At 38.1% G+C, this 21,810-nt stretch overlaps 2 protein-coding genes across 3 annotated transcripts; one reads left to right on the top strand and one right to left on the bottom strand.

Annotated features, from left to right (window-relative positions):
* Positions 1-8,230: 8,230 nt before the first annotated feature.
* LOC132175699 (putative disease resistance RPP13-like protein 1) lies at positions 8,231-12,901 on the bottom strand. Of its 2 annotated transcripts, XM_088513362.1 has the most exons (5): positions 11,185-12,901; positions 9,036-11,130; positions 8,781-8,872; positions 8,410-8,562; positions 8,231-8,266 (listed from the first exon to the last, which is right to left on the bottom strand). In XM_088513362.1, the coding sequence occupies exons 1-2, from the start codon at positions 12,843-12,845 to the stop codon at positions 9,066-9,068; spliced, it is 3,726 nt and encodes a 1,241-aa protein (XP_088369488.1). In that variant the 5' UTR covers positions 12,846-12,901; the 3' UTR covers positions 8,231-8,266; positions 8,410-8,562; positions 8,781-8,872; positions 9,036-9,065. The 2 variants fall into 2 exon arrangements, with proteins under 2 accessions (XP_088369488.1, XP_088369487.1); XM_088513361.1 differs by having other exon boundaries at positions 9,036-12,901.
* A 5,169-nt stretch (positions 12,902-18,070) lies between these two features.
* Positions 18,071-20,858, top strand: LOC148587257 (uncharacterized). The gene is made up of 6 exons (XM_088512518.1): positions 18,071-18,340; positions 18,457-19,428; positions 19,540-19,602; positions 19,693-19,755; positions 19,865-19,939; positions 20,088-20,858. The coding sequence occupies exons 1-6, from the start codon at positions 18,089-18,091 to the stop codon at positions 20,856-20,858; spliced, it is 2,196 nt and encodes a 731-aa protein (XP_088368644.1). The 5' UTR covers positions 18,071-18,088.
* Positions 20,859-21,810: the final 952 nt, after the last annotated feature.

Genomic DNA, 21,810 nt, shown 5'->3' on the forward strand with positions numbered 1-21,810 from the left:
CTCTTGTTGGGGTTAAGAGATAGTAAAGTGTTTTGATCTATACATTAATGTGGTGTCTAAGCATCATTTCGGATCAAGTTCCCTCAAGAGTGAACGTGCTGAGGTTCCCTCAAAACCAATTCAGTTTTCTGAATCTCGGATAAAAGACAAGACCTTTACATATGATGCGTGTCCCCGACTTGCACTTTCAGGTTTCTCCTAAACATAATCACCATATCGCCAAATGAGGTCTTTCAAGCTATCATAAGCAGATAATCGATAGGTGATCCAAAATGTACCAAAAGAATAATCTTAGTATAAGCTATCATGTAGATAAAGGAACCCTCATCATATATAGAACCACACGCTCAAAGTTCTGACCTAAAACTACAATGCCATGCAAGCTGTAGGTGGCTAAGGATCTTAAGGCACAAAATTTATCATAGGACTCACAAATAAAGTTCTGAAAACTCAAAACATAAACAAAATTGCTGCTGTCATAATCATTTCCATCACCTCATTAGCCTTTTAAGTTTCCATTTCGTTTTACGAATAGTATAACACTGAATTTGAAATGAATTTTGAGAAGAGTTGAATACATGCTTCTTTGAATGGAGTGGAGTGTCTTCAGCTTCAAGGATATGTATAACTTGTCCCATTTTTGGCCGCTTCCGTGCATTAGGGTCTACAAAACGTAAAGCCACAAGAGGAGACAGCTTCAATGCCCTTGAAGTAGGCTTCTCAGGTAGCTTTGGATCCATTAATACTCCTGGATTCCTGTTTGCGACCATATTCTTAAGACACTCAACTAAGTTGACATGGGAATTCTACCATATTTGAAGCGAAGTGATATTAAGAATATAGTGCAAACCTCTTCCGAAGATCGGCTGTAATCAATTGGGTTCCGTCCAGAAATGATTTCTATCATGAGAATCCCAAAACTGTACTCATTGCTTCTTTTGTTCAGCATGCCTGTGCTTGCATATTCAGGAGCTACATATTGGAACAGATAAATTACAAACAACTGATTGTGATAAAGATAATGACAAAGGAACTTTGTTCAAACAGAAACTCTTGCAGAAACAAGAACTGAAGTGAATTACTTCTCAAAGACAATTTAGGAGTAGGTTTCTATCAGTTTTTTATTGATCTTGTAAACAAAACAATCTCTTTGTTATTATAAATAAGACACACTGCCATATGATTGAATATGCAGAAAACACAAAAACAATATTCTTCTATATGGTATCAGAGCCAACAGGCTAACACCAATTGTTAGATTTTCCTTTATATTTCTTATTTTTCAGATTGATTTCAATTACTTGATTTCTTTTTGAGTTTGTAAAAACGCCCTGCTCCTAGACTCATATGCCAAGCCGGAGCTCCCCTTCACGACCAGACCTGCGAAACCGCCGGACCTCTCCACGGAAGCAACCCAGTCCCGCAGCACCTCCAAGCCGCAACACTAGACCGCAGACCCACAACACCAGATCTGCCACAACACCGCCGGACCCACACTGCCGGATCTCTGCACTGCCGGAGCTGCTGTTCACCATCGGACCTGCTGATCTGAGGACTTGCAAACCCACGGTGTTGCTGTTTCGTTCACTGCCGTTCGCAGGAGACCCAAGCCACACGACATCGCCGGCCTCCAAACCGGACTGCAGGAGACCCAACGCACGGCTGACCCAAATCGGAGATACGGGACCTCCACCGGCGTGACCGTTGTTCGCCGAACCAGCTTGCCGGAGATCCACCACTGCTGGAGATCCGGCCACACACCCCTGCAGATCGCCGGTCGCACGCCAGACCTGTTGTTCACCGTCCAAACCCGCGACACCGCGACACTGCCATTCACCTCCGGACCCGCGGCATCACCAATCCATCACTGCAGATCGTCCATTCACCCACGCAGCCCGTCACTGACCCGCAGCATCTTTGCGTCGAGTTCGTAGAAGAAGAATAGAAGAGTTCACAAAAAAGAAAGAAAGAAAAAGTGATCAATGGCTGATTCTTCTGCTCGTGTATCAACTCTCCAATCCCATAATCATCATATTACCCTCAAACTAAATTCTGACAACTACAATCTGTGGAAGTTTTTAGTCATAAACCTTCTAGAAGGGCATAGCCTCTTTGGTTATGTCGACGGTACCAACCCACCCCCTCCTCCCAAACAGACCCTCACTAAAACTGCAGAAACGGCTAATAACCCAGCATACCAAACTTGGTATCATCAAGATAAACAGGTCTTCAGCGTAATTGTTTCCACCTTAGAAGAGGAAATACTACCACATGTTCTCAACTTGTCCTCCTCCCGAGAGGTTTGGCTCACACTTGAGACTTTATTCTCTGCTCACTCTCAAGCCCGCATCGTAACACAGTGGGCTCTCTTCAGTATCTATCTCTCACATGGCCAGATTTGTCATTTGTCATAAACAAGGTATCACAATTCATGCAGGAACCCCGAGACACCCATTGGACAGCAGTCAAGCGCATCCTGCGTTACTTAAAGTTCACAAGTGATCATACATTCTCAATATATCGCTCATCTTCACATTCTCTCACAGCATATTCAGACTCTGATTGGGCGGGATGCCCCGATGATCGTCGATCAACTTCTGGATATTGTACCTTTCTCAGCAGAAATCTACTCTCATGGAGTTCGAAAAGTAGCCCACGGTATCAAGATCTAGCACCGAATCTAAGTATAAAGCCTTAGCAAATACCTCATCTGAATTGGTATGGATTCAAGCTCTTCTTCGTGAACTTGGTCAGCATTTCCAGCATCCTCCGATCTTACATTGTGACAATATTGGAGCCACATATCTCTCCTCCAATCCTATGTTTCATGCACGAACAAAACATATTGCCATCGACTATCATTTTGTTCATGACTTAGTGGCTGCCAAGGAACTTGACATTCATTTCATCTCAGGGAAAGACCAAATAGCTGACATCCTTACCAAACCTTTAGTTTCACAGAAGTTCCTGGTGCTAAAATCCAACCTCGACGTTAGCATGCCCACGTCGAGTTTGAGGGGGTGTATTGAAACAGATAAATCACAAACAACTGATTGTGATAAAGATAATGACAAAGGAACTTTGTTCAAATAGAAACTCTTGCAGAAACAAGAACTGAAGTGAATTATTTCTCAAAGACAATTTAGGATTAGGTTTCTATTAGTTATTGTTCTTGTAAACAAAACAATCTCTTTGTTATTATAAATAAGACACACTGCCATATGATTGAATAGGCAGAAAACACAAAAACAATATTCTTCTATACTACATAACTACTACAAAAAATATAAACAAAAAAAGACTTGTTATCTCTTTAGCCACACTGGCACGCAGGCCTCAGATAAAAACGCAGCCCTACATACCCAAATGTTCTCATGACACTGGTAATGTAGCTACTCTCTCAGCAGAGGAGCATGGCAAGGCCAAAATTTGAAACCTTTGGATTCCACAGCATGTCAACTGAAATTTACTTAATTTTTATATCGTGGTAAACAACTTTGGGTTCCAGTGCCATTAACTAGCTTGTCAGGACACCCTGATCGTATTATGGCCAAATACGTGTTTTTTAGTGGGCCCAGGTCTAGGGTTTTGTAAATGTTATAAATACATATAAAAGAGAGAGGTACGAGTTTTGCATATAGAGTTCTGTAGTTTGTGCTAAGAGAGCATTTAAGATATTGAGTGTTAGGGTTAGTCTCTCTTAGAGTAAAATGTTGTGTCTGTATCACAGATCGTATACAATTGAAGTCAACCGGAGTTCTGGTGAAGGGAAATCACGTAGAAGGATTGTGCCAGATGTTCTGGAAAAGGCTACTCAGTAAAAGTTAAGTGGGTCGCTTGCCTTATGCAAGAGAGTGTCAGCTTCAAAGGTTTTGTAAATGTGAACTTCTTGTAATCCGTATTCTTTTACTGATTTAGTTGATTTTCTAAGTTTGGCAGCCCCAGAGAGGTTTTACATTTAGAGAGTTTTCTAAATAGTTTTCTCTTCGTAACCAAATATCTGTGTCCATGTGATTTATTGTTTTACATATTTTGGTTGTATGATTGTTTAATTTTAATTCCGCATATTATTTGCATACACCTATTCAGCCCCTTATAGGTGTTGTTTGGAGTCGTATATATATTTTTCATAGCACACACTCTTAGTTGAAATTGTTTGCAACAGAAAATCCATATGCAGTGAAGGGTATGTAGATAACCAAGCCCCTATGCAGAAAAAAAAGAAAAGAAAAGATAACTTAGTCATCTTAGCCTAGCTGATTGGTAGCGAAGTTTGGAGGAAAGTTTGTCAATTTTTGTAAAGGGTGAGAAAAGGAGGTAGAGGGTTTATTCTTAAACTTAGATTAGGAAAATTGAATTTTTTAAGCGTTTGATTATGCATGAGAAACCATAGGAAAATAGTGGGCACGAACCTAAATGACAAAAGTTACCACATAGTTCCAAAACTTCACTCCCTAAGAGCAAGTGCCCTGCAACTTCATTCATCTGGAAGAAAGAAATGATGGATGTTGCTCAATTATTAGAGGAAGTTTTTAGCATGTCTTTACTATTGGTTGAATATGTTGCTGAGACATGTAACTAATTACTTGTAAAATGATTGCATCCGGAAAAGACAGGCTTTCTTAGTCTTGAGGCTGGCATCTTGGTTGTAAGAATTGGTAAATCTCGGGTCATGATGCTCTAGGCTATTAAACTTTTACTTAAGACCACTATTTGAGGGCCAAGATATAGTAGAAACTGATTTGATCAATAATGTGGTGGTGCCTGACATCATTTTGGATCAAATTACATGAAGAATGAATGTGCACAGGTTACCCTTGAGGAAAAGCCAATTTTCCAAATCATGCATAAGCATTGGTCGAATTTATTTTTCTCCTAATTGTGTGAAAATGAAAGAGAACAATTATTCTCAAATCGCAAGAATTACTGCAAACATTTAGAAAAATACATCTGATTTTGCATTCATAGAAGACACAAAAAAGGACAGCACGATCCTATTCCAAGTCATGCTGTACTGTACAACTTCGTATCTAAACAAAGGAACATATTTGAATTGAAAACAAAAGTTAGATTAAGTTGTCTCAATTTGTGAAATACTGAAAGCGGTAACATTTCGATTTTTTCGAGCCCTTGCCCACTGCTTTGCATACGACTATCTTATTTGAAAAAAAAAAAAATCCCTCATGATCTTCACAAGCTTCAATGAAAGTTTTCCATTTTCCTGTTTTCGATGAGAATTCTGTTCAAAGTTTGAATGCTGATTGCTCACCACCTTTAAACTTGTGGCCATCTTTGACAAAGAATAAAATGGGCACCATCAATTTCCTGGTATTTAAATGTAGTGTTGTGCACGAAATTAAATATAGGATCCCAAAGAACTAGAAAAGAACATAATAGAAAATAGATCAATCACACAAGACACCAAGATTTAAGTGGTTCGGTTTAACAAGCTTACATCCACTGGTAAAGACAACTCGGAGGAAATTCACTAACAAAAGATTGAGTACAAAGATAACAGGAAGAAAATTACTCAAAACTCAAAGCCCTAATATACCAAAATCTCATTCTTACACGAGAAAAAATTGACAAAGAAAACTCTATTCTTCTCTAAGTGCCATAAGACACAACAAAGTGAGAAAACCCTAATGAGACATGTGGCTTCTAATTTTTCTTCCACTTTGCCTTGTTGCAAAGCCTCCCTTTTATAAGGCAATAAGTCGGTCAAAGGATACTCCAAAAACAAGTAGTAGTGGAACACTGACTTCGGCTAGGGTAATAACCCCAAGTCTCCAAATACTACTTGTAAAGGAGAGGCAAATATACTAGAACACTATAAGCCAAAGACAACGAATGGGCCACACGTCTGACTTGTGAAATACAAGTTACACCACAACATGTAGTTGTTCAGATATTTTACAAAGATGTCTCAGCGTCAGCGCCATCCATTTTCTGGTATTTGGGTTGTAGAGATGAAGATATCCAACATCTTTGGGCACCTGTTAAATAGGAGATAGTTAACACAAATGACTCCATCATACAAAGCCATAATATGACACTAGTCGTTGTGGGTAAACTTTCGAAAAAGAAACATTGTATTCCCACGATTATTACCCTTTGTTGAACAAGGAGGTATAAATGCCTCTTGACCTCTGACGGTGAATGTGGAAGAAAAATGAATCTGATATAAGGTGAGCTTCCACCTCTTGACCTATCACAGCAATACAACATGACAAGCTGGGACTTCTCCTGGTTTCTCAAATGCCACAAAGATCTGTCCAGGTGTATCCTAAAGGAGAGATCTGAGAGGCTTTGTTAATACTTGAGAGAATTCCTCTGCTTCTGAAACTTACAGAAGGACACTGACCTGGCAGGGAAGCAGAAATATTATAAAGGGATTCTCAAGTACGATCGGTAACATGAAGTTCTGCTTTCAATAAGATAGTCATTACTTGTAATTGCTCTGGGGTTCTATTGGTGCACTTGTACACCATTCAATTGAGTATTCTGTTTCTATTTCTGCTTCAGTTGGTGAAAAAAGTAACACATAATTCCCAATCAGAAAACATACTCTGCTTCAGTTAGTCTACCCATATACCGCAGAAAGCAGTAAAAAAATCCAATTTCACTCTTATGGTAAATGAAATTTGAAAATCAGCATACCTGTCGGATCACAGGGTCTTAGGGGATGTTCTGGATTTCAGGGTCCTGCATTGCTTTGGCCTACAACATGGTTTCATAATATCTACTAATATTAGATATCAGCAAGGGATATGCCACATGAAAGCAAAATGGAAGAGGATACAAAGATGGATGGCCTTATAATTGGTCAAAACGGGGATGTTCCATATCTGATTGTGCATTCATCTAGAGAAAGAAAAAAAGGATAACATGATCCTATTCCAAGTCAGGCTGTACTGTACAACTTTGTATCTAAACAAGGGAACATATTTGAGTTGACAATAAAAGCTAGAATAAGCTGTCACAATTGGTGAAATACTGAAAGCAGTAACATTTCGATTTTCACGAGGCCTTGCCCACCACTTTGCAAAGAATCAGGGAAAGTTGCATACCAGTATCTTATTTGAAAAGAAAAATCCCTCATGGTGTTCACAAGCTTCAAGGAAAGTTTTCCATTTTCCTGTCCCCCATAAGAAATTTGGTGAAAGTTTGCATGTTGAATGCTCACCACCTTAAAATATGGGTCCATCTTTGACAAAGAACCAAATGGGCAAAATGCGAATCCAAGGACGTCACCAACATCCATTTTCTGGTATTTGGGTTGTAGATGAAGATATACAACATCTTTGGGCACCTGTTAAATATGAGTTAGTTTCCACGACTTATAACACAAATGACTCCATTATACAAAGCCATTATGACAGCAATCATTGTAGATAAACTCTAAAAAAACCACTAATAACATGATTTCATCTTGTTCCTTTTTCTATTAAAAAAAATAAAATTATATGCAAACTGTTTTATCCTTTCCCTAATATAACCAAATAGGGCCATATATTACCCCTACTACATGTTTGTCAATTTTTGAACTCAATTGAAGGGAGAAGTATGTACTTTCCTTAGAAATATTCAGATACATAATTGTGAATAAAATATTGAAAGAAAACTGTCAGCAGAGTGCTTGACAGTAACAGTAAAGTAACACAGCTGCAGGGGAGAAAAAAAGAGCTCAACCTGCTCTTCATTTTAAAAATAAAAAAGTTTGTAGCTTTCTGCATTCTCTTTGACCCAAAATATAATCAAACAAACTCATATCTTCAAGCTCATGATCAACCCAAATTCTTCTAAACCCATAGGAATGACACCACCTAACAAATAGAAAGCATTATATCAAAGAAACTCCTAGGATCAATGGGGCTTCAAAAAATTAGACATTTTCATTCCTCCTGAAGCAAGTAACCACCAATAAAATAAAAATGTATTTAACTCAATAATGGCATGAAAAAGCCTCATTTAAACAGAATCTTTTCATCTCGTTTCGGAAGGGATGGAAGATAAAGTGGATTAAAACTAACATGTTGGTGTGTAGTTTGTATGCACTCGAGAGAAACAAAAAAACTCAAAGACAAAAAAACAAAAAAACAAAAGAAAAGAAAATGCTGAGGATATAAAAAATCACCTGCTGCCATTCATACAAATTGACAATTCAAAGCCTCTATTGTAGAAAAAAAAAAACAGAGCAATATTCCCATGATCTCGATTTAGTACGCACCATAAGTCCAACAAGGCACCACCAAATTTTCAGTACCTATTCACCAGAAAATAAGTATATGTTGGAATCAATAAATAAATAGTAACACTTTAGTACCAACAAATTCATGACAAATGCTCACACTAAAAACAGAACAAGATCTCTTAAGAAACTGAAATAATATGTGAAAAAACACTGACACTCCACACACAACAGATCTGAGCTGCACAACAAATTTGGCTCTCTTTCCAGCGTGTCTCCACATATTTCATTCATTCAGATTTCCAACACCACAGATTAGTGCTTCCACTAATACTTTAAGACTCGCCCTCCATCCCATGACATTCCTTTTTCTGCACCACAATTTTTGTAACATGAGTTTACTGATTATATGATTTATGTGTTAAGGACTAACTAAATCAGATCAATACAAATGTTACGATTTTTTCAGTAAAATACACTTTTTGTTATAAATAAAATACATTTATGGGCTTGAATTCAGCAAATATAAAAGGGACCCAATTCGTGAAAAACTTAACCAAATATTTAGGAGTTGGAATAATTGGCTAACCTTCGGGCATTCACGCCTCAAAGGATCATAGAATCTATTTGCCTGCCTCTTGCTTCTTGTAATTGTCACCCAGCTCTTCGAACTTCCAGATTCTGCAAATTAAAAGTTTCCCATACAATTAATTAAACAAATACACAAACAATTCGACACTAATAAAAAGAAGCGAAATTTATCGGACAAAGAAAATATCTTTTGTATATATATATATATGAAAGAATTAGAGAAATTTATTACTAGAAGCAAGAGGATCATAACTGAAAGTGGGACTCTTGCGATGCTTTTGGCTCATCCAATATAAACTTCCCCATCAAAAATTACGTTATCGACGTCGGGAATCTTTCGTCGTTCTTTACCTTTCTTGCTTTGCCACCATTTCCTTAACAAAGGGCAGCTATAGATACGTATAATTGAAAGGGAGGCAGGCAACACCTCTTTGGGTATGTACTTGAGCTTAGGGCAGTCATTGACCGACAATTTTTGAAGAGAGGTGAGGTGTTGAAGCCCTTTCTTGTCCAAAGATTTCATATTTGGAAATCCATAGAACGAAAGAGAAGTCAAACAAGAAGGCATCAACCCTGGCTCTGGAAAAGACACCACATCTTCAGATTTGCTACCGATATGCAAACGTCTAATAGACGAAAGTTTTTGCAAACCCCATTCCATCCGACTAGCAAAGAGTTTCTCACAGTACTCAACCTGAAGAATTTTCAGATTGGAAGGAAAGCCTCCTTCAGGTAACAATTCAACTTCTGGACAATCGGTTATAGCAAAATTTTCAAGAGAAGGGAGGAGTATATGCATCTTCTCTGGCAGTGAACTCAGACTTTCACATTTTTGTACCCAAAAGGCTTTAAGGTTGGGGGCACGAATTCCTTCTTTTGGAAAAGATACAAAATTCGGGCAATTGCTAATGTGAATATGCAAGGTCACTAAATCACGTCCATGTTGTTCTGAAGCAGTAAATGATCCCAGATTCGTACACCCAGAGATGTCGATTTTATAAAGCTTTGAGAATAAATCTAATGGAAATGACTTGAGGGAATCACAATTCTTCAACTTCAACGTTTCAAGGGATGAAAAGTGTGTTGGGAGCTCTAACTTCATACACTTTTTGATTGTTAACTTTTGAAGGCAGCCATTGGAGTCCACCAGTCCTTGGGGAAGAGACTCTAGTGCTTCAAATCCTTCAATTTTGAGCTTCTGCAGGCCGGTTGGCAATTCCTTTAACTGAACCTTATTACAATTTTTTAAATACAATTCGTGCAAAGAAGGAGCCCTTGGGAATGAGGCAGCCAACTGCGGACATTCAAAAATTTCAAGTTTGGCTAAAGAAGGAAGATGAATGGGCAGCTCTCCGGTTAGCTTGTGGCAGAAACAAATATAAAGCTCCTCAAGTTGAGGAAAAGGTCCGCCTTCGTTTTCAGCACCAAAAGAAGACCATTCCTCCCACTTCAACATTTGCTCGAACCTTAGAACTTTCAAGGCTCCAAATGGCTTAGCCGATGAAGAATCGCTCCCATAAAACTCACGATCCACTATAGCTACTTCTTCAAACCCAACAACGCAAAGGTCCCGCAAAGAGGGTAGTTGCCCAAGTGGTGGCAAGTTACAACAATGTCTACAGTTTTCTAAGCGAAGGGACACTATATTAAAGAATGAATGATGCCCGACCCAATCTGGAAGAGTTTCAGCGCCATAGTTGTTAATTGTGAGACTTTTCAAGTTACGATGAGGCCGAAGATTGTCAAGTACATATCTTTGACATTCTGAAATATTAGTATCTAATGGATTCCATTCCAACACCAACTCCTCGAGATACTTCCTATCTTTCAAGCATGCTTTCAAAGCATCCGTAGGAAATGCAACATTTTGGAGCTCTAAAATAGAAAGCCTTCCTCGGAGATTTGAAAGTTTTCCCAACTCTTCAATGCAAGCCCCACTATGTTTGCTGATGAAAAATTTAGTTAATGTTCGTAGGCATTTTAGTCTACTCAACTGCATTGGCATCTCCTTTATGATAGTTCCAGTAATATCAAGATGACGTAAATTAACGAGTTTCCACACATCTCTTGGTAATACAGAAAGACCTTTACAACCTGATAAATTCAATGTTTGCAAATTGCACAACTTACATATGGAATCAGGCAACCTTATAATTTTAGTGAAAGAAAGGTTCAAATAACGTAAATGCTTAAATTTGCCAATTGATTCAGGCAGCTCAATCCTATTATAATGGTGAGATAGAGAGAGCACCCGCAATGACCTTAGATTTGGCAATAAGTCAAGTGGTACTCTATTAGCTAAGAAGAAGAAGCAATTATCCGATGGCGACAACGCTAATGGCAAGAATGTGTGCAATCGAGTAGACTCATAAAGAACATCAAACTTCTTAAATTTGTTATATAATGGCAAGAATGTGTGCAATCGAGTAGACTCATAAAGAACATCAAACTTCTTAAATTTGTTATATTTTTTTCTTAAATATGACAAATGGCGAGTCTTATTCAAAACTTCTTGAGAATTGTCAACCTCCAGTCTAAAGGTAAATTGTCCAGACACAAATTTTGCCAAGTCGTTGACAAGATCATGCATTGTAAAACCTGATTTGTTGCCACTTGATTGTTCCAACAATGATCTTGATGCCAAAGCAAGGAAGTATTCTTCACCAACCTCTTCCATTCCTTTGTTTCTAGTTTCTTCTAAGAAACCTTCTGCCATCCATAATAGGACTACTTGATCTTTTTCTAAAACATAATCCTTGGGAAATATTGAACAATAAGCAAAACATTGCTTTAATTGTGGGGGAAGATATTTGTAACTTAATCTTAGAGCAGGAAGAATGTTTGTTTTGTCAATTGGCGAATCCCATAGTTCGCTCTTCAATATATTCTCCCATTCATCCACATCTTGTTTAGATCGCAAAAGAGCCCCAATCGTCTTGGCTGCTAAAGGTAGGCCTTCACACTTTTTCACAATTTGTCTACCAATTACTTCTAGCTCTGGACGTGAATCAGAGAATCCATCGAGGAATGCATGTTTTACAAATAGTGACCAACAATCTTCTTCTAGTAACGTCTTTAGACGATGAGTTGGAACAGTGCGCATGATTGATGCAACATCGTCATTGCGTGTAGTTACAATAACCATACTTCCAGGTGCCCCAGATTTAAATGGCTTACTTAACATCTCCCAATCAACATAATTCTCATTCCAAACATCATCTAGAACTAGTAGAAATTTCTTGTCCATCAATTTCTCATTTAGTGTAAGTTGAAGCAAATTTAGGTTATTACTATCAGTATTAGCAGACGAACCTACTTCTTCTAAAATTGTTTTCGTAAGCTTTAACACGTCAAATTCATCCGAAACACAAACCCATGCTTGAAGGTGAAAATGCTCCTTCACCCTCTTGTCCTTGTATACAAGTTGAGCAAGGGTGGTCTTGCCAATTCCTCCCATGCCAACTATGGGAATCACACACAGATTTTTATTACAAGATGCATCATCCAAGACCAATAAGCTTATTATTTTTTCCTTATCATCATCCCTACCAAAAATATCAGATTCTTCGACCAAAGAAGTCGTGATAAATCTTTTTGATGATTCTCCTCCAACGCCTTCTCTTAGACCTAGATCATCCTTTTGTCTTGCCAGATATTCTAGTTTGTCAAGTAGCTTTTTTATCTTAGGCTCTATCTCCTTGACAAAATGATTGAAAAAAGTGGAGATGGAGTTTCGTACCTTAGTTGCAGTGGTTTGAAATTCAGCATCCAACTTACACTGCAAGGCTTCAGTGGCTATCTCGTCTAACACGTCTTCTGCATCGTAGACAACATCTTTCAGGCTATGAAGCCACTCTTTCACAGAAAGATCCATAAGTTGCTTTTCCTCGGCATCTTCGCACAGTTTATGCACGGATAACAATCTTATCTTCAACTTCTCTACGTCTCCTTTGTTGAGTTTGCGCTGTCGAAAGAAGTCCATCAATTCGGGAGATGCCATCCTGTCAAATAACACTTGGAGGGAGGCGGAAAGAAAAGCTCCTCCCACTAAGGCCCCAGCCATTGGAAGAAATAAAAGGAAGTAAAGGAAGGTGATTGCAAACCGCAGAGCAAAGTGAGATTGCAATGGAAGATCAAATGAATGGAAGATGAATGGAAGATCAATGGAGCAAAGGGCAGAGCAAAAGGAGAATGCAATGGAAGAAAATGAAGGAAAAGGAGGAAGGTGATGTGTTTTGCTTTCTAAACCACAGAACGTATACCGGAAACAGCTAATGGGAGTGATGGACCCACACGGCTCATGGACGAGTATAGTAACACTCAATTGATAAGAGGCAGCTTGTGGTGGACTCCTCACCACGTGATTAACTCAGAGTAATCAATCAAAGAAAATGGAAAGCAGAAAAACTGATGATGTTTTAAAGCTTGTCTTGTATACTCACTCATAAGAGAAAAGCATTGAAGCTTGGGTTTTGAAATATATATGATTCTGGATTTTATTGTTTCGGTTGAGATTTCTAAAAATTGGTTGTTAAGAAAGTCCCTAAATAAAGATTCAAAATTCTAATTCAGTTCAATTATAACAAGATGATAGTAATTTGACAAATGGGCTTCTAGTTTTAAATTTATTACGTTAAATTAGTCATCAAAAAATCTACTAAGTAACCCATACTGCCACTTTGTAATAAAAGTGGTAGTATGGGTTATTCATAGGGGTGTCAAAAATAATCGGAAAACCGGGAAACCGGGGACCCGGTTCCGGTTCCGGTTGCAAAAAAAAAAAAAAAATCGGGACCCCGGTTCTGGTCCCAGTTTTTGGCACCTGGTAAAAACCGGGAAAACAGGAACCGGGTCTTATTTTATTAAATAATATATATATATATATATATATATATATATATATATATATATATATATATATTTTAATTCTTTTAGTCTTTTACGCAACGTTTAGGACCTTATGCAATTAGGTTTCTCACTTTTCCGGTTTTGAAGGTTTTCCCCTAAGTCACTTTTCCGGTTTTGAAGGTTTATTTAAATACTTTTTTTATTTTTTATTTTTTTGGGTTTTGAATTGTTGTAGTAAGGGGTATTTATTTCTTATGCATGTTGGTTTGTTTACATACTTGTTTTTACTTTTTATTGTTTTAAGGGAAAATTACAGTTTACCCCCCCAAAGTTGTCAGCGATTTGCAATTCCGCCTCCAAAGTTTCAATTTTTGCAATCCACCCCCCTAAAGTTTTAATTTTTTGCAATTCAGGCACTCCGTCAGTCAAACCCGCTTTGACTGACGGAACAGTGACCACGTGCGACGCACGTGGTCACTTTATGCGATTTAGTGCCCAAAATACCCCCATCAAGCGGTTACACATTGACCCACGCCCAAACCCATCTGCCCACGCCCCGACCCTGCTGACCCAACCCCCAACCCAACCCAACCCAAACCAGACTTAAAACAACTAATCAAACACGTGAAATCAGGCATTCCGTCATTTTGCTTGGTTCTCCTTGCTGACTCACGAGCAAAAGGGACCCTCTGCTGGTAGAACCCACCTCCGACAGCCACGCGACAAGGTACCCGACACCCACTCGAGATCAACCCAAAGCTCCATCCTTTGCGCCTTTGTGTACGACGAGGTGAGATTTTGCCCATTTTGATTCGAAAATTTTCACCGAACCATGTAGTAGCTTTCTAGGGTTTTTCGTAAATTGGGGTTTTCTTGAGGGGGTGTTAATTTGGTAATCCCTAACTCTGTGATGTTGATTTATTGTTAACAAATTTTTGTTTTCTATTGTATATTGATTTATTGCGAAGAGAGAGAGTAAACTTGGTTGTTTGTGTTTGAACAAAAGTGGTAAATTGTATAATGTTGTCGTGTGAACAAAAGTGGTCCCAATGTTTTTTTTTCTGATTTGCATGTATATCAAAAGTGGTCCTCTTTTCTGATTTGCATGTATATCAAAAGTGGTCCTCTAGTTTGCACTCCCAATTTTCTTCCACTTTGGAGATCTCCCTCCGAAGCAGTGAGATGCTAGCTAACTGCTTGTCTAAATTGAGTTTTATCATTAAATTGCTTCTATATTTTCTGATTTTTATTTCCGGTTTGTTTGTTGTTGTAGTTCATTTTCTTATCTTGTAAAAAACAAAACAAATCTATTAGTACTTTTTTAGATTTTATAAAAGTTATTTCACAAGCTTTTAGTTCTCACCTCGTACGGTTTTACATCCTTTAAATTGATTATATAGAAGTTGCATCATTGATTGTAACATTCAACAATCATACAATAATTAATTCACCAATTAAAAAGAAATAACCCAATTTATGAGCATTCTTAATTATCAGCATCACTCAGTTCACACTAGTTGCCCAATTTAATACCCCTATATATATATCATGTTAGAGACAAAGAAGTTGGGTCCACGCCAAACAGTAATTTTCTCATTTCAAGATCAGCCTGATTATTTATTAATTGATTAATGGTCATTGAACTATTCTTTTGGATAAAACTTACCCAGGATTCATAAAACTTAATCACCAATTATCCACCATTTCAAGAAGCATAAAATCGACTAAAAAGATGAAAAAACTAATTTTATTATCTTAATTCACTAAATTATCTCTTTATTTTATGAAAAATACTACTATTTGCATTCATTTATCAAGAAAAGACAAAAAAAAAAAAAAGAGAGAGATTCGAACTAGTAACTTTCGTTTCATAAGACGTGGTCTCCAGTCGATTTAGTTAGCCATTGAGAACATCATATAACGTGTTTTAAGTGGTTTCTCATATCACGTTTAAAACACGTTACATCAACCAGTATGAAATATGTTATATGTGCACGTGAAGAATATATCATTAATTTTATTTCATCTTCTTACTATACAACTCTTTTTCTCCTTTTGAAGATTGAAAGTAAAATCTATTAGTAATTATATGATTATGACTTTCTTGCTCCAAATTTACGTTAATTTTTTTTTCCACGAAGCATAAATGTCAGCAATTACGCTAAGACTTAATTACAAGAAAAGAAAAGGAGAATCACAATATATTATAGAAATGTTCTTCCAGAAACATGTAAATATATTTTCTTCCAATACGATGTTAGTGTTAGGTAAGATGGCATATGTTTTTCTTCAAGCAGAGGAGATGAGATGATAAGCTGAATTAATTAACACCCTAAAATAATGATAATGCCAAATTTGAAAGTCGTTGGGTAGAGCTGCAGTTACTTGGGTTTAGGGTTTAGGGTTTCATTATGTATTACATAAAAAATAAAAAGGTATGACATATGAACCTTTAATAACCATCATGTTTGTGGGAGTTTCATGTAATTGGATTGATTGATTGTTCTATAATAGCTAGGGTAGTTTTATGTAAGGATAAGTTTGAACAATATTTAGTATTTCATTAATAAATAGTGATAAATAATAAGGTAAAATCTATACCATTTAGGTCTTTTGAGCTAGAGGTTTCAATAAGTGCGATTTAGGGGTATTGGTTAAAATTATTTACTCTAACAGTCTTTCCTCCTTTTTTTTTTTTCTCCTTTTCTTTCTAATGTAATTAACTAGCTTCACTATTCTATTATGCATGTCTATATTTTTACAGATTTGGCTTTAATTTGTAATCAGCTACATAATCAAATTAGATTCCATGCAATGTTGAAAATCATTTACTCTAACAGTCAATGTAGTATTATAACTCATATTATTGATGTGACACTCCAGCTTACGTTATGTGCACACAAGACACCACGCTACACATTCCTCTCAAATATTAAGAAACCTAAACCCTAAATCCTAACCCTAACAAATATTTGAATTATCACCTGGTTGTCTTGCTTCCAAAATATTTGCATGTATTTTTAGGGTTTGAGCTTAGATTTGCATAACTTCATTCTTAAGCAATAATTATATTGGTAAACTTATTTAAAGCTGCTTCTCATACATTTTATTCATTATTTTTGTAGGATGTCTTTGAATCTAGTGTTCGAGGTTAGGTATGGCGGTAGATTCGACAGAAGTTGTGGTTGCAATTACGTGGGGGGAGAAGTTGCTGTTCATGGTGAAGGGTATGATCCTGACAACTTGTCTTTTTTTGAGCTTGAAGATATTTGTAAAGACTACGGGTACAAGCCAGGGGATCTAATATACTTCAGAGAACCTGATAAGACGTTAATGGGGGGTTTGCATTTAATCAGCTCTGATGCCGACGTATTGTTCATGGTTGGTTGCCATAAAGGGCAATATATTGTGCATTTGTATGTCGTGTGTTTTGGGGAGGGTCAGGGTGATGTTCAGGATTACGAAGGAGAAGATGACGATGAAGGAGAGGGAAGGGTTGATTACAATAACCCTTGGTGGAAAGGCAAACTCAGTGATGACGAGGATTTATTTGATGTAGATGTTGACGAAGGCGATACTGGAACTGGAGCAACCGGAGCAGGAACTAGTGAAGCTGGAACCGTTGGTGATGGTGATGGTGGTTATGACAATGAGGGTGAGGAGGAAGAAACAGGTGATGAAGAAGATGGGAACCATGGTGAGGCCCGCAGAACTGATGCTTCTATTAGGTCCGAAAGTGGGCGTAAGAAAAATAAAAAATTTGAAGAAGTAGATGATGATGACACAAACTCAGAATTGGCTAGAAGTGACATATTGGAGTCACCACCCCGTAGTGATGAAGAAGCTGAAGGGACATCTACAAAAACGCCCGAATTTCAGCGAATGGACCTAGTTAACCCAGAGCTGCATCTCTACATGACTTTCCCAGACATACAAACATTTAGAGAAGCAGTTAAGGAGTACAATCTTTTGAGGGGCAAGGAAATTAGGTTCAAAAAGAATGAAAGAAGAAAGTCTATTGTTGTGTGTAGGGATGACAAGTGTCGGTACCGAGTATATGCAAGGCAGGTTTCTGATGAACAAACATTTCAGATAAGATCTATGCAGCCTAAACATGTGTGTGGTAGGCAATACAAGAACTCCATTGTGAACTCAACTTGGATATCGAACAAGTTGATTGAGAAGTTCCGAATTCAGCCGAATATGCCCTTGAATGTCATACAACATGAAGTGAAGGAAAAGTGGAAAGTGGATGTGAGTCCAAGTATGATGTCCAGGGCTAGGGCCAAGGCATGTAAAAAAATATTCGGGAAGCTTGAAAACCAATATGGTCACCTGTGGGATTATTGCGAGACATTGAGACAAACGAATAGGGGAAGTTGTATGATGATGAAGGTTGACAGGCCAAACCCAAATGTGCTTCCAAAGTTTGGAAGATTGTATTTTTCTCTTGCTGCAATGAAGAAGGGGTTTCTTGATGGTTGTAGGCCTGTCATAGGGGTGGATGGATGCTTCCTGAAAGGGCCTTTCAAGGGACAATTGTTAGCTGCAGTTGGAAGGGATGGGAATAATAATATGTACCCAATCGCATTTGCTGTTGTCGAAGCTGAGACCAAGGACTCTTGGACATGGTTTTTGGAAACCCTAGTGTCCGATCTTGGAGTGCATGAAAGGGGCTGCAGACCTACATTTATTTCGGATAGACAAAAGGTAAGTTATGTTACATTTAATTTTTGCTCATAATTTTCAAATCACACTTAAACAAATTTGTTAATTAATTGTATTATTTTGGTCATTTTTTCATGCATTATTAAATTGTTGTACAGGGTCTGATGCCAGCTTTAGAGTCTGTGCTTCCAACGGCGGATCATCGAATTTGTGTTAGGCATCTGTATGCCAACTTCAGAGACTTGGAGGGCCATAAAGGATTGGCATTGAAAGAGCAGTTATGGGCTGCAGCAACCGCATACACTGAACATGAGTTTACAACTCATATGGAAGAATTGAAGAAACTTAGTAAGGATGCATACGATTACTTGAACAAGCTTGACCCCAGTGGGTGGTCTCGAGCTTGGTTTAATGAAGCTCCAAGGTGTGAGTTGCTGGTAAACAATATTTGCGAGTGTTTCAACTCATACATCCTCAAGGCTCGTGACAAGCCTATTTTGACAATGTTGGAAATGATAAGAAAAAAGCTGTTGACGAGATATCAGGCTAAGAGGGAAGGGATTGCGAAGTTGACAGGGAGGTTGTGCCCTAGGATTGTGCAAAAATTGGAGGCAATTGGTTTGGATGCAATGAACTGCATTGCAACCTATGCTGGTGATGGAATGTTTGAGGTTTCTGCTCCCAGCAACAAACAGTATGTGGTAGACCTACGTAGAAGACGATGTGGTTGCAGGCAATGGGAAATCACTGGAATCCCCTGTCCCCATGCATTTGCTGCTGTACTCTATGATTGTGGGAATCCGGAGGACTATGTTGATGAATGCTACACAATCGAGACGTACAAGAAGGCATATGCACCAATAATTTACCCAATGCCTAGTCAGGAACAATGGATAAAGACCAGACATGATCATTTGGAACCACCTACAATTAGAGTAGCCCCCGAGAGACCAAAGAGGTTAAGAAAGAGGGCTCCTAATGAGAGTAGGGACCCCAAAAATCCTAACCGAATTAGGAAATTTGGAGCAAGGATGAGATGTGCGAAGTGTACTGGTTTGGGTCACAATAAGAGGAGTTGTCCACTTAATCAATCTTCAGGAAGTCAGCTTAATACCCCCCCTACAGCAAGTGTAAGTGTTATTCAACCCTATTAAATCGTCCTTAATAGATAACCTGGTTTTAACTGGCTTGTTTTAGACTTTGTATGACATGCTAATATTTGTTTCCAATTTTTTATGCAGTCACAAAGTGTTGGGTCCAATACTCGATCAACTGGTAAAAGCAAGGCACGTGTTGTGGGCAAGGTAGACATTTTTAGGCGCTTGTACTGCCATTTTTTTACGGTTTGTAGGCAAATGTAGTCACTTGACAATTGTTACATTTGATGTTATCAGAAAGCTAAGGTGGTGAAAAGTAGTGGCAGTGGTGGTCCCAGCCAGTCATCAAATGCAGTAAAGGTACTTAGAAATTATGTTGTTTTAGTAGTCGGTTTTCTCATACCCAACGCATAATGGGTATATTTTTATTAGTTCATAATTTGTTCTTACTTTCTATGGTATTGTTTAGAATAAAGAGGCCTTGAAGAAGAACAATACAGCATCTGGGTCAACCGCTGGTCCACAAGCATCAACCATACTCAAGGTACTTAACTATATGATAGCCGTCTTTACTTTGTACATTTATTCACATAAACCCTAATATGACATATAACACCTTTGCTACCATCTAGTACTTATTTATTTTGTATTATATATATATATATATATATTCATTTGTTGTGATTTTGCAGAAGGGTAAGGGCAAAGGTCAGCCTACACATGCTCCACGTGAATTTGTAATCCCCAGACTTGTTGATGAAAGAGAGCACACACCTCCCCCTGGATTTGGAGCAGAAAGAGGCGTAACACCTCCACCTGTTGAAGGCCAAAATGACGATCTCGCCCCCTTTGAACCTGGGGTAGGAATTACTTTACCTGCATCATGGGGCAGGGTGGAAGGTACAGAAGATGCCCTTGAAATTCCTGTAATGGTCACAGGAGGTCCTGCATCAAGGACTCGTACATCTGATAGGATTAGAGGTATTTTCCGTAGTACACCGACCCGGGCTCCTGTACATATTGACCTCACTGAAGCGGTCCCCGCTGGACCTCAACCTTCACGTACAGGGCCTAGAACTAGAGGTGGTGGAAGTGGACGGAAAACTATGGGTGGTGGACCTAGACGGGCTAAAATGGGGAGGGGATTTGCAATTCGAGGTGGTGGAGGTAGAGGTGGTGTAGGCATTGATGTTGCAGGCAGAGGTGGGGCAAGCATTGATGTTGCAGGCAGAGGTGGGGCAGGCAGAGGTGGGGTAGGCATAGGTGTTGCAGGCAGAAGTGGTGCAGGCAGAGGTGGTGTAGCTGCACCTACTACTGCTGCACCTCCACATGCTGATGGTACTGTAGCAAAGTCTGATAATATCGCAAAGTTGAAAGGAAAACGCATTGCAACAACAGTAGAAAAGGGTATTGAAATTATGGAAGGCAAGAGGAAATGGCTCAATCCACAATGGAAGCCGTAAAGTCATGGACAACTAGCCTTATGTGTTTTTTGTGGTTTTGATATGTTTTATTTTTTGGTAATGTGTATGGATAACAATATATGTGATTTTCATTTGTAATGTGTATGGATAACAATATATGTGGTTGGTTGTTGGATATATGTATGGATAACAGCATATGTGGTAGGAAGTTGGTAATGTGTTGCAGGTAAGTTTCGACTCGGTTGGAAGTAGGTTGGAAATGTGGACATTTTTTGTATGGAAATTGTGAATGTGTTAGTTGGTTACTTGCACCACTTGACACATACTCTGGGGGGTATGTGTTCAATTTATAGTTCTTCATCTTGACACGTCTAGATTATTATTTTCACTTCAATAGCCAGATCTTCTTATTTCGATTCTACTGCTATTACAGCAAATGATACGTTCATTTTGTTTTAGGTATTTGGACCAAGTACTTCGGCTGATTTTGTTCACAAATTATTGAAGGTAAGATCAATCCTTGCACTTTCTTTCAGACAAGTCATTAGTAAAGTGGCATTTTTACTTGCTGTGGAACTTGAATTAATCTATTGTGTAATTGGTTCAATCTCATTGAGTGGAGTTGTTTTTCTTTATGCTTATTTAATATATGGCATATCAGGTTCTATTTGGTTCTATTTCTGACTTAGATTGTATTTCTATTTTCTACCAAGTCTATTTTTCGAAGGGTTAATGCAATATGCATTGGAGATAGTAAACACATGAATTTATCTTAATTTAAAATTTGATTATAGGCTTCCATTTTTCTGTGGAAGCCGTTAACTGTTCAAAACTTTAGATTGTGTAAAACACATAATTTAAATAATACTTTTGATGTTAATTGTTAAATAATACTTTGTGGTTTTAAAGATCAATGTATGGGCTTTGATTGTGTAAAACACAAAATTTTTTTGTTTGACCAATTTTGAAATCTTCTTAAAAAAATTTTGGC

The sequence above is a fragment of the Corylus avellana genome, chromosome 2 (assembly GCF_965113065.1).
Source record: "Corylus avellana chromosome 2, dhCorAvel1.hap1.2, whole genome shotgun sequence".
Classification (NCBI taxonomy): Eukaryota; Viridiplantae; Streptophyta; class Magnoliopsida; order Fagales; family Betulaceae; genus Corylus; species Corylus avellana.

What these genes read in the sequence shown, in the direction of transcription:
- LOC148587257 (XM_088512518.1), top strand. Translation starts at nt 18,089, where the DNA reads ATGAAGAAGGGGTTTCTTGATGGTTGTAGGCCTGTCATAGGGGTGGAT. An exon ending in AGTCATCAAATGCAGTAAAG is followed by an intron (nt 19,756 to 19,864) that starts GTACTTAGAAAT and finishes GGTATTGTTTAG; the next exon opens with AATAAAGAGGCCTTGAAGAA. An exon ending in AAGCATCAACCATACTCAAG is followed by an intron (nt 19,940 to 20,087) that starts GTACTTAACTAT and finishes GTGATTTTGCAG; the next exon opens with AAGGGTAAGGGCAAAGGTCA.
- LOC132175699 (XM_088513361.1), bottom strand. Translation starts at nt 12,845, where the DNA reads ATGGCTGGGGCCTTAGTGGGAGGAGCTTTTCTTTCCGCCTCCCTCCAA.